This window comes from Penicillium brevicompactum, assembly GCF_028827555.1.
Source record: "Penicillium brevicompactum strain IBT 35665 chromosome Unknown utg000001l_segment0_segment0, whole genome shotgun sequence".
Classification (NCBI taxonomy): domain Eukaryota; kingdom Fungi; phylum Ascomycota; class Eurotiomycetes; order Eurotiales; family Aspergillaceae; genus Penicillium; species Penicillium brevicompactum.
This window is the reverse complement of record NW_026623203.1, coordinates 3,377,126-3,392,642: the sequence shown is the minus strand read 5'-3', so window position 1 is coordinate 3,392,642 and position 15,517 is coordinate 3,377,126. Positions and strand designations below refer to the sequence as shown.

General features: G+C 49.9%; 9 protein-coding genes across 9 annotated transcripts; 5 read left to right on the top strand and 4 right to left on the bottom strand.

Moving 5' to 3' along the window:
* Positions 1-15: 15 nt before the first annotated feature.
* On the bottom strand, positions 16-1,838 carry N7506_001076 (uncharacterized protein; the record flags this gene model as incomplete). The annotated part of the gene is made up of 4 exons (XM_056950372.1): positions 16-896; positions 950-1,292; positions 1,398-1,711; positions 1,739-1,838. The coding sequence occupies 4 exons, from the start codon at positions 1,836-1,838 to the stop codon at positions 16-18; spliced, it is 1,638 nt and encodes a 545-aa protein (XP_056816287.1).
* Positions 1,839-2,356: 518 nt separating this feature from the next.
* rrp3 (RNA-dependent ATPase RRP3) lies at positions 2,357-4,079 on the bottom strand (the record flags this gene model as incomplete). The annotated part of the gene is made up of 5 exons (XM_056950371.1): positions 2,357-2,575; positions 2,988-3,328; positions 3,416-3,683; positions 3,723-3,729; positions 3,889-4,079. 5 exons carry the CDS (start codon positions 4,077-4,079, stop codon positions 2,357-2,359), a joined length of 1,026 nt encoding a protein of 341 aa, XP_056816286.1.
* A 201-nt stretch (positions 4,080-4,280) lies between these two features.
* N7506_001074 (Brix domain-containing protein) lies at positions 4,281-5,687 on the top strand (the record flags this gene model as incomplete). Its single annotated transcript, XM_056950370.1, has 2 exons — positions 4,281-4,481; positions 4,539-5,687. The coding sequence occupies 2 exons, from the start codon at positions 4,281-4,283 to the stop codon at positions 5,685-5,687; spliced, it is 1,350 nt and encodes a 449-aa protein (XP_056816285.1).
* A 294-nt stretch (positions 5,688-5,981) lies between these two features.
* On the bottom strand, positions 5,982-6,798 carry N7506_001073 (riboflavin synthase; the record flags this gene model as incomplete). The annotated part of the gene is made up of 3 exons (XM_056950369.1): positions 5,982-6,529; positions 6,590-6,712; positions 6,768-6,798. The coding sequence occupies 3 exons, from the start codon at positions 6,796-6,798 to the stop codon at positions 5,982-5,984; spliced, it is 702 nt and encodes a 233-aa protein (XP_056816284.1).
* A 178-nt stretch (positions 6,799-6,976) lies between these two features.
* On the top strand, positions 6,977-8,589 carry N7506_001072 (CaiB/BaiF CoA transferase family protein; the record flags this gene model as incomplete). The annotated part of the gene is made up of 6 exons (XM_056950368.1): positions 6,977-7,147; positions 7,203-7,234; positions 7,305-7,376; positions 7,430-7,983; positions 8,037-8,330; positions 8,378-8,589. The coding sequence occupies 6 exons, from the start codon at positions 6,977-6,979 to the stop codon at positions 8,587-8,589; spliced, it is 1,335 nt and encodes a 444-aa protein (XP_056816283.1).
* An 822-nt stretch (positions 8,590-9,411) lies between these two features.
* N7506_001071 (phf1/phf2 family PHD finger domain-containing protein) lies at positions 9,412-10,572 on the top strand (the record flags this gene model as incomplete). The annotated part of the gene is made up of 1 exon (XM_056950367.1): positions 9,412-10,572. One exon carries the CDS (start codon positions 9,412-9,414, stop codon positions 10,570-10,572), a length of 1,161 nt encoding a protein of 386 aa, XP_056816282.1.
* Positions 10,573-10,959: 387 nt separating this feature from the next.
* Positions 10,960-12,157, top strand: N7506_001070 (Short-chain dehydrogenase/reductase family protein; the record flags this gene model as incomplete). Its single annotated transcript, XM_056950366.1, has 2 exons — positions 10,960-11,460; positions 11,573-12,157. The coding sequence occupies 2 exons, from the start codon at positions 10,960-10,962 to the stop codon at positions 12,155-12,157; spliced, it is 1,086 nt and encodes a 361-aa protein (XP_056816281.1).
* A 175-nt stretch (positions 12,158-12,332) lies between these two features.
* Positions 12,333-13,732, bottom strand: N7506_001069 (rRNA-processing protein SOF1; the record flags this gene model as incomplete). Its single annotated transcript, XM_056950365.1, has 2 exons — positions 12,333-13,673; positions 13,730-13,732. The coding sequence occupies 2 exons, from the start codon at positions 13,730-13,732 to the stop codon at positions 12,333-12,335; spliced, it is 1,344 nt and encodes a 447-aa protein (XP_056816280.1).
* Positions 13,733-13,951: 219 nt separating this feature from the next.
* Positions 13,952-15,275, top strand: N7506_001068 (proteasome regulatory particle lid subunit RPN6; the record flags this gene model as incomplete). Its single annotated transcript, XM_056950364.1, has 2 exons — positions 13,952-14,213; positions 14,269-15,275. 2 exons carry the CDS (start codon positions 13,952-13,954, stop codon positions 15,273-15,275), a joined length of 1,269 nt encoding a protein of 422 aa, XP_056816279.1.
* Positions 15,276-15,517: the final 242 nt, after the last annotated feature.

The window sequence follows — 15,517 nt, the reverse complement described above, 5'->3', positions numbered from 1 at the left end:
ACTAGTCAAGATTGCCTAGATTACAAATGGCCATAAGCCCCGGACTTCATCTGGGGTCCTGTTCAAACCTGATTTAGAAACATAGTAGTCGAACAACACCTTGTTTCGAGATTGGATCTCAGTGAAATCGTACTCCGGAGAAACCCAGCCCTCGTCATCGGTATCAAGATATTTCTTGACGAAATTGCGCATTTCGTGCCATTCCTGATATACTTCAAACTCCTTCTCATGTGCTGCGATCTGCTCGTCATTGAAGCTGAGCAACAGACTTTCAGTGAACCCAAGGTCCTGTTGACTGCGAAAAAGTTCTACCAACGTTTCCCGGAGTGGGAAAATCCCCTCAGCCCAAGTATCACCACGACGGAAGAATTCCTTCAGCGGCGAGGGGACTTGCATCGCTCTCCAAGCTGGTCTATCATTCAAAAATGATGCAACCTCATAAGCTTTTGCCCAAATAGCCTTCTCTTTATTATATAATGCGATCTCTTTGTCGTCGGCGTCCATATCTTCATAGTCGGGTGGAAGCTGAGGCAATACCTGGCCCTCTTGGTAATCTTCGGGCGGAGTTAGAAAGATAGGCCATCTGACCTGTAAAAACAAGGGATTGATAGAAGTATGCTGCCAATCAATAAAGCCAGTAACCTCGGCTGGGTTATCTTCATCGACAAAAATATTTCCCATATGAAGATCGGTATGCCATAGTGTGGGCTGGGACTGAGCTAGTAGCTCGGGATTGTTTGCCACCGCTGGCATAACCTTCTTTGCCATATCGAGGATTATTGAATATTCCTCTAAGGGACTATTCAGAGAGGCTGGCAGGTCTGGATTGGGACCGTGTTGAGACCTAAGCAGTGAGCGATTGAGGAGAGATTCGCCCAAATCACGGGTTGTTTTCCCTTAACAAGTTATCATCAGCTATAGTCAGCCCAGGAGACGAAGCGATACTTACAAGGACCACAGTAAACACTGGGACTATGCTGCATAAACCAGGCAGAATCACACGAGGGACCAATGCAAAAAAGACCCTCAGGATCCACAGATTGATCTAATGAGATCAATTCATGCTCACCCAAGGAACCATGTAGTGAGCTTTTGTGGTACAAGCTACCAAAAGCTGGAAACCGAATCTCAGCAAGTTCACGCTCCCATTGTGTAAGACGTTTAATGATTGATAATCGGTTGCTCTCCCCCATTTCACTCCATTTCTTAAAGATCTGGACACCAGGGACCCGCTCCATCACAATATACTCAGCGCCTACCGGGTTGTTTGAATTAGCACTCCATGCTAAGACCTTAGGTACAGGCATAGTGGTATGTGTGCTGACTGAACCGAGAATTTTCATCAGTTTTATAAATCCACAAGATTCATATAGATCAATATTACCAAAGCTCAAGACCGCAACCTCGGATGCTGTGCAGTACATAGGCCTCCCTACATTCGGACACGGAATTTTGACGATGTATTCCGAGCCACCTGCGGTTGTCACAAGAAGGGCCTTGCTGAATCCACCCTCCATCTTCTCTATCTTGGATACCTGCGTTGCCCCAGCTCCGGGGATGCTTGCGATCACATCACATAACCTGTCAACGTCAAAACGAACATAACGCTTGGAAAGCTGGCGGTCTTCATCGGAAAGAAATCGGCCATTTGTGTATTTGAACAACTCCTCTTTGGAAATTGAGTTTCCTGAGGTTCGATCAGCATTGTTGACTCAGGAGCCTTTTAGGCAGGTTGTACCTCGAGATGTAATAGATAGGTGTCTTTTGGATATGCTTGAAACTAGGCTCCTATGAAGAGGAAGAGCATGAGGCCGAAAGACTTTCCTCAAGGCCTGCATGGTGGGGAATTCTGGTTGTGAGATGTGAATGTACTCTGAAGGGGGTTTCAAGATGAGCGGCTGGGTGCATACAGTGGTGTTTCATAAGTATTAAACCTCTAGCACTTTTGAATTCCTTTTTTAGCCTGACATTGTTATGCTATAACTTTCCAAGGTTGGAATCCTTGGAGCTTCGCTGTCTTTTTTGCTGTCTTTTTTTACATTTTCTTTATATGTCATACTATACAAGCAAGGTCTATGGCAGTTTTGAAAGGTACAAGGTCGAAGCATCTGGGGTCAAATACTTTTGAAACTCCACTGTAATAGTGGCTCGCAGCGAGCGGCCAAGGGGCTCCGCGAAGGTCTAAAGGTGCAAAGGCAGCCGTTTCTGGCCTTTTCAACGTCGATTTCACAGGTTCTCATATTCTAATTGTGATTTTTGGTATTAACAAATGGCGATGCCCCATGTAACATGCCGCATGGTAGTGATCAGACAAAGGGATATTTTGATAGCAGGGTATTTTGGGGGATTTCTAATTTTAACCTTCTTCCTGATCCATAGCATCACGACCACGCTTGCCCTTGAAGCTGAACTTGCCCTTGCCCTTTGCTCCCTTCTTCTCGTCGTAAACTTTCATGGCCTGGATGGCGTCGCGCTGAGACTCGTGAACACTCGCTTCGAACACCATGGCGTCCTCCTTGGGAGCGTCGTGCTCCTGGAGTTGTTTGCCGAGGGCGGTTTCGATGCGCTGCCAAACCTCTGGATAGATGTTAGAGTGTGTAAGAAATTGACAGGGCGAAATGAACATACCAACGTCATATTGGGAGACAAAGCTGATGGCGGTACTGTTAGACGTTAGTAAGGTCAATATACACCATTATGATAGAAGCTTACCCAGCCTTTCCAGCTCTTGCTGTACGACCGACACGGTGAATGTAGGTCTTTGAGTCACTTGGCAGGTCGTAGTTTAGTACAATATCAACAGATGGAATATCAAGACCACGAGCAGCCACATCCGTGGCGATCAGAATCTCTCTGCTCTTAGATCGGAATTTGCCCAATGCACCGAGACGTGCAGATTGGGACATCTGTCCGTGAAGGGGAATTGCTCCGAATCCCTAATAATGTCAGTCTTTTGAAGATGCGCGCATTTGCCATGAATAACATACAAGTCCTCGCAGCAAAAAGGCGATACGCTGGGTTTCGTGTACTGTGCGCATGAAAATAATTGCAGACTGGCCCATGTACTTGTGCAGCAAGTAAACGAGGTAAATATCCTTGTGCTTGAAAGGCCGAAGCAAGAATGTCTGGTTCAATGTAGAGACCGTTTGGTACTTGCTAGACGAGATCGAAACACGAGCGGGGTTTGAAAGGGATGCGCGCTGGAGGGATTCGACCTTGGAAGACAGTGTTGCGGAGAAAAGGAAGGTGCGGCGCTCGCGGGGAAGCACTTTGAGAATCTTATCAAGGATGGGACCGAAATCCATGTCCAGAAGTCTATCGGCTTCGTCTGTTGTTCGGTCAGTAAATTATACGTTGGCCGAACACGATGCATAATTATATCACGATCGCTCATGTATGTTGCGGTTGTACATACCCATGACGAGATACTTCAAATTGCGCAGACTGAAACCCTTCGTGTTCTCGAGGTGATCAAGAAGACGTCCAGGTGTCGCGACAATGATGTGAGGCTTCTTTCCAAGCGCAATGGACTGTGGGACCATATCCATACCACCGACGAGGGTGACAGATCGAACGTTAATGGTAGATCCGAGAGACTCGCATGCGAGCGAGATTTGGTATGCGAGTTCACGAGTCGGGGCAAGGATGAGGCCAAAGAACGGCTGGGGCTTCTCCATCAGGAACTGGAGGAGAGGGGAGGGTGAAGGCCGCAGTCTTTCCACTACCGGTCTCTGCAAGTCCAATGATATCGCGGCCTTGGAGTGCTAGCGGAATCGTCTCGCTCTGAATGGGTGTCGGTTGCTTGTAGCCCATGTTGGCACTGGTTACTTTAGATAATGACTTCGAAAATATGATCGGATTGACAATTACCAGGCTTCAGTAAGTGACTCAATGAGACCGAGCTCTTTGAAGCTCTTTGGGGGGCTAGCCTCATTTTCGCCGACCTCCGCATCGTTATCTTCAGCAGCCTCTTCTTGATCCGAAGGTGCCTCGGGGCTTGGTTCCGGGCTTGATGGAATGTTGGTTTCAGCCTCGTCGACAGGAGCCGGCGCGACCTTGCGCTTCTTAGTGATCGGCATATTTGAATGTGTTGTTCGACAAGAGCAAGAATTCAAAAATAAAAAAAAACTGACGTTGATACTGCGCGATATCAAATTTTAGTGGGTCCGCAAGATCTTTGATCCGGTTGCTTCTGATAGAGAAAAAAAAACCTCGAGCTGTCGGGAGGTGATAGTCATTGTTTTACCACTCCATTTTATTTTTCTCTCGCATATAACAAAATGGCCAAGGCACGTGTCAAGAAGCGCACTCACCAGAAGCCGCAGAATGCCTCTGCTGTTAAGGGCACTGCGGCCTCAATGTCCAAGACTCCCAAGTCTATGGTCATTCGTGTAGGCGCTTCCCAAGTCGGTACCAGTGTCTCTCAATTGGTGAAGGATGTCCGAAAGATGATGGAGCCAGATACCGCTGTGCGATTGAAGGTATGAATTAAGATATGCGCAAACTATCGCTCGAGTTATCCTAACGGTTATCTGCAGGAACGCAAATCCAACAGACTGCGAGATTATACCGTCATGACAGGACCCCTCGGTGTCACGCACTTGATGCTTTTCTCCAAGTCCGCTACAGGAAACACAAACATGCGACTTGCTGTGACACCTCGTGGACCGACCCTCCACTTCAAGGTCGAGAACTATTCGCTGTGCAAGGATGTTGAAAGAGCCATGAAGCGACCAAAGAGTGGTGGACAGGATCACAAGACCCCACCACTGTTGGTCATGAACAACTTCACTACCCCCGACGCAACCGAAGAATCAAAAGTGCCCAAGCGACTCGAAACCCTCACCACCACAATCTTCCAATCTCTCTTCCCTCCCATCAACCCTCAAAGCCAGCCGCTGTCTTCCATTCGCCGTGTTATGTTGCTCAACCGCGAGCCCACCACAAAGGACGACGACTCATATATCTTGACTCTACGTCACTATGCAATTGCCACAAAGAAGACTGGTGTGTCGAAACGGATTCGCCGCCTGGACCCCAAGGAAATTCGCAACCGAGACAAGAAGAAGACCGCTGTTCCCAACCTTGGAAAGCTGGAGGATGCCGCCGATTATCTGCTCGACCCGTCCGCCGCAGGCTACACATCAGCAAGTGAGACTGAGCTAGACACCGACGCCGAGGTGGAGGTTGCCGAGAACACCACCCGCCGAGTCCTGAACAAGCGTGAGATGCAGCGTCAAAAGGCTGCAGAGAAGGGTCAGGACAAGCCAGCTCAGACTCCTGGTGTCGAGAAGCGGGCTGTGAAGCTGGTTGAGCTGGGTCCTCGCTTGAAGCTTCGCTTGATGAAGGTTGAGGATGGAGTTTGCGATGGCAAGATCATGTGGCACGACTTCATCACGAAATCCGATAAAGAGGTTCGCAAGATGGACCAGAACTGGGATGTCAAGAGAAAGGAGAAGGAGCAGCGCAAGAAGCTGCAGAAGGAGAACATTGAACGCAAGAAGAAGGAGAAGGCCAGCGCCAAGGCCAATGGCAAGGAAGTGGCTGATGATGATGAGGATGTTGATATGGATGACGAGGCTGATTGGCTCAGCGATGATGACTTTGACCAGGAGGGCGAGGGTCAGGGTGAAGCAGAGGACGACTCCGAGTCTGAAGCCGACTCGGACGACTCCATGGAGGAGTAAACCCTTCCCCAAGCAGTCACTTGGCCATCAATGGCCCATTTGTCAAGCTGACTGGTGGACATTGTACCAAAAGACGGATTCTACTATGTCTCTCCATTCTATATGGATCAAAATTTCTGTCACTGTCACATACCCGTTAGGCATCAAGGCGTTAGGTTTTGTCTACAAATAATGTAGCTTTTTACTATATTCTCTTCAATGAACCAGATGCAAGTCACAAGCCACAAGATAATAGCCACAGGATAGAACAAGTAAGTTTTGCGTTCGGTTTCGTAATTCATGACCTTGATCTATTTATTTCTTGAGCTTTTCATCGACGATGCGGTGCACCATCTTTTCGAGAATAGCAAAGTCGCCTCCCCCAGCACCAGCGAAGTAACCCTGTACGCTCTTCTCAACGTACTTGCCCACAATGTCGATCTCAACATTGACAAGATCCCCGGGCTTCTTCGAGGCCGTGACAACCTTCTCTTGCGTGTACGCAATAAGCATGACCTCCCAGTAACCATCCTCTCCGTCCACCACATTAGTCACAGTCAAACTGGCACCGTCAAGGGTGACATATCCCTTCTCGACCACATAGCGCAAGATGGACCGATCCCGCGGCTGCAGGCGGAACACCTTCGAGTTTCCATCGGGTGTGACAGACAGGATCTCCGCAACGGTATCGACATGGCCCTGTACGAAGTGTCCTCCCATCCGGGTATCGGCGGAAACGGCGCGTTCAAGATTGACGTATGAGTTCTTCTCCAGAGAGCCTAGATTCGTGCGTCGCAGTGTCTCCGGCGCACAGCCGACCTTGAACCACGTCTTGTCGAACGCGGTCACCGTGAGACAGGTTCCTTGATTTGTCTCAGTATCAATGCGATTGAGCAAAAGCAATATTCAAGGGATCAAGATACCATTCACGGCGATACTGTCGCCTAGGTGGGCGTCTGTGAGAATCTCCTCACAGTCAGAGATCGTCAGTGAGGTTCCCCCGCCCCCGCTTGCGGAGGTGTCGAGGGGCTCCAGGGCCGTGACAGCTGGTGATGAGGCATCAGTACTTGGCAGAATAGCAGGAGAATACCAAGATCTCACTTCCGATCGTTTCAACAAGACCTGTAAACATAGTTGTGGTTGTTGATCTGCGGAGAAATAGCCGCATGACAAACCTCGGCATAGCCAGCCCCGAGCGGTGTCGGTGTCGGCGTTTTGGCGGAGATTCGCATTTCCCCAGATTTAATGGCCCTTCATACTTAATTGGGCTTGGGTTTCGTCTCATATTCTTGTGCTTTGTATATATTAAAATGGCTCTCGCGCTTCGGGTTCAAGCATTAGCTCGTCGGTCGAGCATTGCCAGCGGCAGCAATGTCTTGCGGCGCATGCCCCTGCGAAGCTACTCCAGTTCGGCTTCAGTCGATGGGACGCTGCCCTTGGAAGGTATTAGAGTGCTCGATATGACACGTGTTTTGGCTGGTGTGAGTTCCTGCTTGTTGATATGATGCTATCTGAATTCAATCTGACTGGTCCTAGCCATACTGCACTCAAATATTGGGCGATTTGGGGTATGTCTCTTTACCAACACACTCCCCATTTCAGTAAACATGCGACATGGTATACTGACGTTTTGATTAGCGCGGATGTCATCAAAGTTGAACACCCTGTACGCGGTGACGATACTCGGGCTTGGGGCCCTCCATATGCGAAGTATGAAGACGCAACTAAAAAAGGCCCCGGAGAAAGTGCCTATTACCTAGCAGTCCGTCGATCCCATTCGAGAAGAAGAATATCATGTTGACATATTTGAAGGTCAACCGAAACAAGAAGTCTCTTGGCCTGTCCTTCCAGCACAAATCAGGCGTTGAGATCCTCCACAAACTCGCAAAAGAATGCGATGTGTTAGTGGAGAACTACCTCCCAGGAGGACTCAAGAAATACGGCATGGACTATGAAACTCTCAAGAAGATTAACCCCAAGTTGATCTATGCCAGTATTACCGGATATGGCCAGACAGGCCCATACAGCAACCGGGCTGGATACGACGTCATGGTTGAGGCCGAGATGGGACTGATGCATATCACCGGTGCTCGTGATGGTGCTCCTGTCAAGGTCGGTGTTGCTGTCACCGACTTGACTACTGGGCTATATACGTCGAACGCTATCATGGCTGCTTTGATTGCTCGCGGTCGGACCGGCAAGGGTCAACATATCGACGCTTGTCTGAGTGACTGTCAGGTTGCGACTTTATCCAACCTGGCTAGCTCAGCACTGATCAGCGGACAGAAGGACTCAGGTCGATGGGGCACTGCACACCGTAAGCAAGATCTTACATGCCATTGTCTCGGTGATCAGGCTAACGATCTCTAGCATCCATTGTGCCTTACCGTAGCTACAAGACTCAGGATGGCGATATCCTGTTTGGTGGTGGCAATGACCGGCTCTTCGGTGTACTGTGTGATCGATTGGGCTTCTCTGAGTGGAAGACAGATGCTCGCTTCGTTACCAACAGCGACAGAGTACAACACCGAGCGGAGATCGACGGCATGATTGAAAGCACCACCGTCCAGAAGACCACTCAGCAATGGCTGGATATCTTTGAGGGAAGCGGTATGCCATATGCGGCCGTTAACGATATCCAAGGAACATTGAACCACAAGCATGGTAAGTCGAAGAAACTTTACAGATAAAATCAGTACTAACGCGAACAGTTCTGGCGCGAGATATGGTGACCGAGGTTGACCACCCTGCATGTGGACCGATCAAGTTGGTGAACACGCCCATCAAATACTCAGAGGCTAAGCCAGGCGTCCGAACGCCTCCTCCGACTCTGGGTCAACATACAGACGAGATCCTAGGCAGCGTTTTGGATTATAGTGAAGCCGACATTGCTCGTTTGAAAGACGAAGGAGTCTTGTCTTGAGGCTTTCCGAAATGTTTCATTAAAAGGGTGAACATTCAGAGAGCCCAAAGCCCTAAACGCCAAATATGTCAAAAGCTGTTCGGAGTGATCGAACAACTTGCTTTCTTCCCAAGAATTGGGAATTTGAGCCTGCAGGCTCATACATAGAAGTTTCGATAATTTTCATGTCAAACTCCAGGTCTTCTATTTTCCGCCCAACATTTTTCATGCCGATCCGTTTACCAATCTTGGAGCCTTGTAGATTGCATGCTCTCCTTCGATGTCCCAATAATGTGTTTGGTGCACTGTAGCCTGATAACTATACCCACAATTAGATTGAAACTATAAAATTGAAGCCTTTTGCTCTTTTCCCAACGTTAGTCCTCTCGCCTCCCTAATGAAGTTTGCATACCTAACTCATTGAGAGATTTAATTGGCAATAATATTATCTCAAGAATCATCATGATTTTCTTCTATACTTTCAGTCGCCTGAAGAATTGTCGGAATTTTAAGGTTGCATCGGGTGCACGTGATCTCTATACAAATGTCTTTTCCATTGGGCGGCTTCACCTCGACCTTCCCGTCGGTCCAGGCAATTGAAGAAATTGGAATAGGAAGACCTCTTTTCTTGAGAAGGGATTATCATTCATCCTTTCTGCTGCTCAATTGAGAAGTATACACTGCCAAAAAGAGACATCACCACCTTCATTCTGCAGTCTCTCGTCTCATCTTTTTATCTCTTGTGACCATTACGATTAATTGGGATTCGGTTGGAATCAGCTTGCGAGCGTAGTCACCCAATTGAAGCTCATGATCCCTGGAAAAACCTTGGAAGGTTCGAACATGCAGATTCCAGCGACATTCATGGACCTTCCTGCCCCAAATCTCAACGCAGGGGCCCCTCAGAGCATCCCCGAAAGTCATATCATCGACTCCAAGGGCCCTGCCGAAGCCCAATTGCCCCAGCCAGATGTCCAAATGGATGAACATTCCTCAGCAGACTGGGAAATCTCAGCCCAAGCCCAATTGGAGGCCAACTTGATGACATCCGCGGAAACACCGACATCAAGTCGAACTCGACCTGCTCGTCGCACCACTCAACCCGCTGGCCCTGGCGTTGAGTCTGCTATAATTACCATCAAGCCAAAAGCAGTAAGGAAGACAAAGGCACCCACCAAACGGAAACGTTTGATTCGACCGATAAATATAGTGTGCACAGGTTGCTATCGAGGAAATAGCCCTTCAAACAACTTCATTGTGCTTTGTGATGGGTGTGACAGGCCATGGCACCAGAAATGTCACACTCCCAATATCGATAACGAGGTCGTCCAGATAATGGACATGGACTGGTTTTGCAACAAATGCACCCCCAACAAAACACGTCAGCCCAAAGCCAAAATGCCACCCAAGAAACCCCAACCCGCACCAAAGAAGACAATGTCTCCTCCAAAAGTCAGCGGAAACAAATACACGGGAGATGAACGCCGAGCCTACCTATCATCCCTTTCGCATGACGCGCTGGTAGACCTCCTGCTCAACATCTCAAACGACTGGCCCCTCGTCCCAATCTTCCCTCCCAACATCCAAACACTTTCAAGCAGCACTGCCAACCAGCCTTCCATCTCCGCCGGTGTTGTCCAGGCCCAGGCGCCAGCCACTCAATCCACCGGGCCTCTCACTCACCTCGCATCTCCGGCGATGCGCACGCCTGCTCGCATCTCATATGCTGAATCATCTGATTCCGAATTCCTCACCGACGGCGAGTCTGACGCTCACTCACCACCGCACTCTCCTGTTATCTCACGGGCGGCGTCCCAGCATGAGAACGACTACGACTCGGAGGACTATCGCGCGTACCCTGAAGCTGGCCAAGGCTTCGTTGTCCCCATGACGGTGGAGGATCTCGATATCATGGCCGAGGATGATTATTATCCTACCTTCAGTCATTCAATTCGGGGATCAGGCAAGGCCCAAGAACCAACACTGGGATCTATTCAACGCTAGCGGCTATGATCGATATGTCTTACAAGCTTTTATTTATCGAATGTTTAATTAACAAAGGTCAATTCTCGGTTTAATGGGGGGCTTTTTTTTGACTGCGACTCTTTTCTGATAAAATGCCAGACACTACCAATTCCGTTCTATGAATTCCTTCTCGGCTTGTAGAAGACATCCATAGTTCCAAGGTTAGCTCGAGCCTTTTCGACCAAAATAGATCGCCCAGGTATCTTATCGGCCCCGCAAAACCAAACGTCGCCTTCAATTCTCCGACTCAATTCTGCACTGCAGTGAGACAACCCTGCTCTGCATAACTGCGATCACAGAGCATATCCTTCACCCGTTCCCAACTCAGCCCCCTAATAATCCGTGGACGCCCAGGAGGCCCAAACGATGCCAGAACCAGCAGCCCCAATAATCAAAACAACAGCCAAACAACCCAAACCAACCCCCCAGCCAACCCGCTTCACAATCGACTTTATCCTTACCGTGCTCTCCAAGTCCCTCTTCAACCCATTCTTAGCATGGATTTTGGTCTTGTGCTTGCGCGCACATGTCACGCCCCAATCAGATCCCGCGTGGATCGCGACGGTGAGCTACGCCTGCGTCTTGACGGTGGTTTTCATCGCGCGGGGCATCAATGAGCGCGTTGCACATGGGACGCCTCGTACGGTTGATGATCGGGAGGTTGTGCTTGTTACGGGTGGGGCGAGTGGGTTGGGATTGTTGATCGCTCAGATTTATGCGATGCGCGGGACCAGGGTTGCTGTGTTGGATATTAAGGAGATTGATGAGGATGTGAGTGAGGTTTTCGGTGACGATGTATTATACATCGCGTGTGACGTTGGGGACAGGGGGGCGCTGGAGGGCGCGAAGGAGAAGATTTCAGAGACGGTATGTTTATTTACTTCTATTTTTGGGAGAGGTGTACGGGGAGTTTTGGAGGATTATGTTTTGGTTTTGATAGCTTGTTTCAATTGATCACTGATTCGCTAATATCCTCCAGCTGGGAATGCCGACTATCATTATCAACTGTGCCGCTGCGAGGATCAACGGTCTTCCGCTGCTTGAGTTGTCGGCTGGCGCATTCGAGAAGACGATCAGCACTAATCTCCTCGCGGCGTTTCATCTCTTCCAAGTGTTTCTGCCTGGCACCATTGCTGCCGAGAACGGAGGAACCCTCGTGACCGTTAGCTCTGTGCTGGGCCATTTGACCGCGGCAGGACTGTCGGACTACGCAGCGAGCAAAGCTGGACTGAGCGCGCTACATCGAACGATAGAAGCGGAGTTGCGAGGGTCGCCAGTAAAGACATTGTTGGTGGAGGTTGGACAGATGACCACGCCGCTTTTTGACTGGGTTCAGGCACCAAATAATTTCTTTGCGCCAGTCTTGGAACCAGTCCAAGTTGCCAGAGAAATGGTTGCTGCGATTGATAGTGGTCGAGGTGGAGTGATCAGACTGCCTGCATATGCAAAGCTCGTGAATTGGTACGCCGTGTTACCCGCTGCAGTGCAACGGGTTGCGAGGCATCTGAGTGGAATCGATGCTGCAGTGACTCAGAGTCGGCAAGCATCCCAAAAGTTAGACTGAGGTTGTTCTGGGGGTATATATTGGCGTGGCATATAAAGGGCTCGTGGAAGAGCCGACCAAGCGTGTGTTATGAAGCGGGGGTTATCACTCCATTGAACATATTTTCCTTTCGACTAATCTTCGGTGCAAATCTGCGACTGAGCCTGGTCGTGATTTGAAAGAGCAGATGTGTTATTTATTGCTCGCTTGTCAGAATCATCTTCTCACGCTCGTGGGTTCTCGGCTTCAGCTCGCTCTTCTTAGTATGCTTGCGCACATTCTCCTCACGCCTCTTAATAGCATTGAGCTCCTCGCGCTTGATTTCTCCAGCCTTCTTGATAGGCTTGGGAACATGACGCTGGCGCTTGATGCGCTTGATCTGGGGCATGTGCGAGTAGCGTTTGATCAAAGCCTGGTCGTATTCCAGCTTGGAACGTTGGCGGGCACTCTTGATGCCACTGCGGTCAGACGCCGTGGAGCGCCAAAGACGAACGTTTCCATCATCCGACCCGGATAGAATGTACTTGTTGTCGGGCGTGAAGGTTGCCGAGAAGACACGCTGCATGCGCTTTGTGTGGTAGATATCACGCGAGTGTCCAGTTGCCCTGTTCCACATGCGAATTGTGCGGTCGTAAGATGCGGTAACAAGCTCCTCACCAGTAGGGCTGAAGTCGACGTCCATCACAGCGGCCACATGGTCCTTCAGAACGTTCAGAGCACGATCCATCTTTCTCATATCAAAGATATAAGCATTGTGATCCTCATTGGCCACGGCAAAGTTGAAAGCTTCCATGGGGTTCCAGGAAATAGCATTGGACGCCAGCTTGAGAATCGTCTTGTGCACAGGCTGAGAGGTCCTGAGATCGTACATGATCACCGAGCGATCAATAGCGGTCGAGGCAAGAATTGATGTCTCGGTCTGGTTGAACGCAACCGAGGTGATAGTGTCAACGCTGGTGGGCCAGTGGAGGGTCTGCGACGGTGTGGAGGAAGGCCGGGAGAGGTCATAGATGGAGATGACACCAGATGCGGCGGCAAATGAGGGCAGGGTTCGGTGATGTGAGACGCTGGTGAAAGCACTGTTTCCAAGGTAGGTCGCCATCGGTGGGGCTTCCTTCGACGAGTTGTAGGGATCCCACAACTTAATCGTCTTGTCACTCGCACATGACAAAAGTTTTCGCTCTGGTGTCCAACATAAACCCTTGACCATGTTCTCGTGGCCCTGAGTCTCCCAGACCTCACCCTGCGTAGGGAGATCCCACACCTTCACCACACCGTCGCCACTGCCACTTGCGAAGCGGTTCAGAGAGCCGGGGTCCTTCGCCATGGAATAAACACCGTCGACATGGCCGTTGCCCATCTGTCCGAGGAAAGGTGCGGCAAACATGCGCTCCATCTTAATCGCATTCAGAGCCCGGGTGTATTCACGGGCCCGCTCAAAAGGATGCTGGGTCGGGTCCAGGTTGCGCGCCTGGCGAACGGTAGAAGACCCTGGGGCCTGCTGCGACGCCGTTGAGCGAGAAAGTGCTTTGATTTTCTGTAATGTATTAGCATAGCTATTCAATAAGAAAAATTTCGAGCAAAATCACTTACCATGGTGTTGTTGAGAAAACTTTGGAGAGAAGAAAAGAAAACGCCGATGGAACTTTTTTTCTGTTTGATTTGCCAACCGGGCGGTGAGGGACGACAAGCTGCCGCCAGCTTCGAGCTCCCCGTCCGACTTGGTCATCAACCTATCCTTCAAACCACCATCATCTCTTGTCCGTTCCTCCTACAGTCCCTATCTCACTTTCCTATCATCTGCCGCTTCCCGCCATGTCCTCCAAGGTCTCACCACGGATCCAAGAAGTCCGAGATCTGGTGAAGCAGGATCCCTCGAAAGCCGCACCCAGTTATCAGAAGATCCTCTCTGAGGGCCCCGGATCTACAGAAGCCTCCTCGCGAGACTATGAACATGCTTTGATTGGTCTGGGCGAGGCCTACCGGGATGCAAAGAAGCCCCAAGAGATCGCAGACCTCATCAAGACCAGCCGTGACACCTTCTCGTCATTTGCCAAAGCGAAGACAGCCAAGTTGGGTAAGTTGCGCGACGTACGACATTGTTGAAACACGACTAATCATTTTCGCTCTAGTCCGTCAACTTCTGGATCTTATTAGCGAAATCCCCAACACACTCGAGCTCCAAGGCAGCGTCATCCAATCATGCATAGAATGGGCCATCACCGAGCGGAGATCATTCCTTCGCCAGGCCCTCCAAGCCCGACTTGTCGCGATTTACATGCAAAAGCAATCCTACTACGATGCTCTCACCCTCATCAACTCTCTTCTCCGTGAGCTGAAGCGCCTGGACGATAAGCTGATGCTGGTGGAGGTACAATTGCTCGAGTCGCGTGTGTACCACGCTCTGGGCAACCAGGCCAAGGCGCGCGCTGCTCTCACTGCGGCTCGTACTTCGGCCGCATCTGTCTACACACCGCCAAACCTCCAGGCCGGTCTGGACATGCAGAGCGGTATGCTTCATGCCGAAGACAAGGACTTTACCACTTCATTCTCCTATTTCATCGAAGCTCTGGAAGGATACAACTCGCTCGATGAGGGTGACCTGGCCACAGCAACACTGCAGTACATGCTTCTTTGCAAGATCATGTTGAACCTGGTGGATGATGTCACACAATTGCTTGGCTCGAAACAAGCACAGAAGTATGCTAGTCCACGTCTGGAGGCGATGAAGGCCGTGGCACGAGCACACGCCAACCGATCCCTGGAGGAATATGAAAAGGCTCTCTCGGACTACCGGTACGAACTCGGCAGCGATGTGTTCATTCGGAACCACCTCCGCCGTCTTTACGACGCCATGTTGGAACAGAACTTGGTTAAGGTGATTGAGCCTTTCAGCCGAGTTGAGCTGGATCACATCGCCAAGATGGTTGGTCTAGATACACAGCAGGTAGAGCGGAAGCTCTCTCAGATGATCTTGGATAAGGTCATCATTGGAGTGTTGGACCAGGGCTCCGGATGTCTGATTGTGTTTGAAGAGACACAACGGGACCAGGCCTACGATGCCGCACTAGACACAATTGAGAAGCTCGGCAATGTGGTGGAGGGACTGTATACTAACCAGGCATCTCTCCTGGAGTAAGGACATCTGTTGCCATTATTGTTAGACTATGACTTGATAGGAAATAATCGAGACTTACACGATCATTATTGTGATATCTTATTGATACATAGAATTTGAATTAGTGCTATTGTAGTAAAAATGTATGTTCATTCATCATTCATTTTGTATTGTTCGCGACATTCCGAAAAGGGTTAAGCGTGACGGCAAAATCGCGACTTCGCAACTCCAACATCTCGCATCTTCCCATCCATCCACAGCTC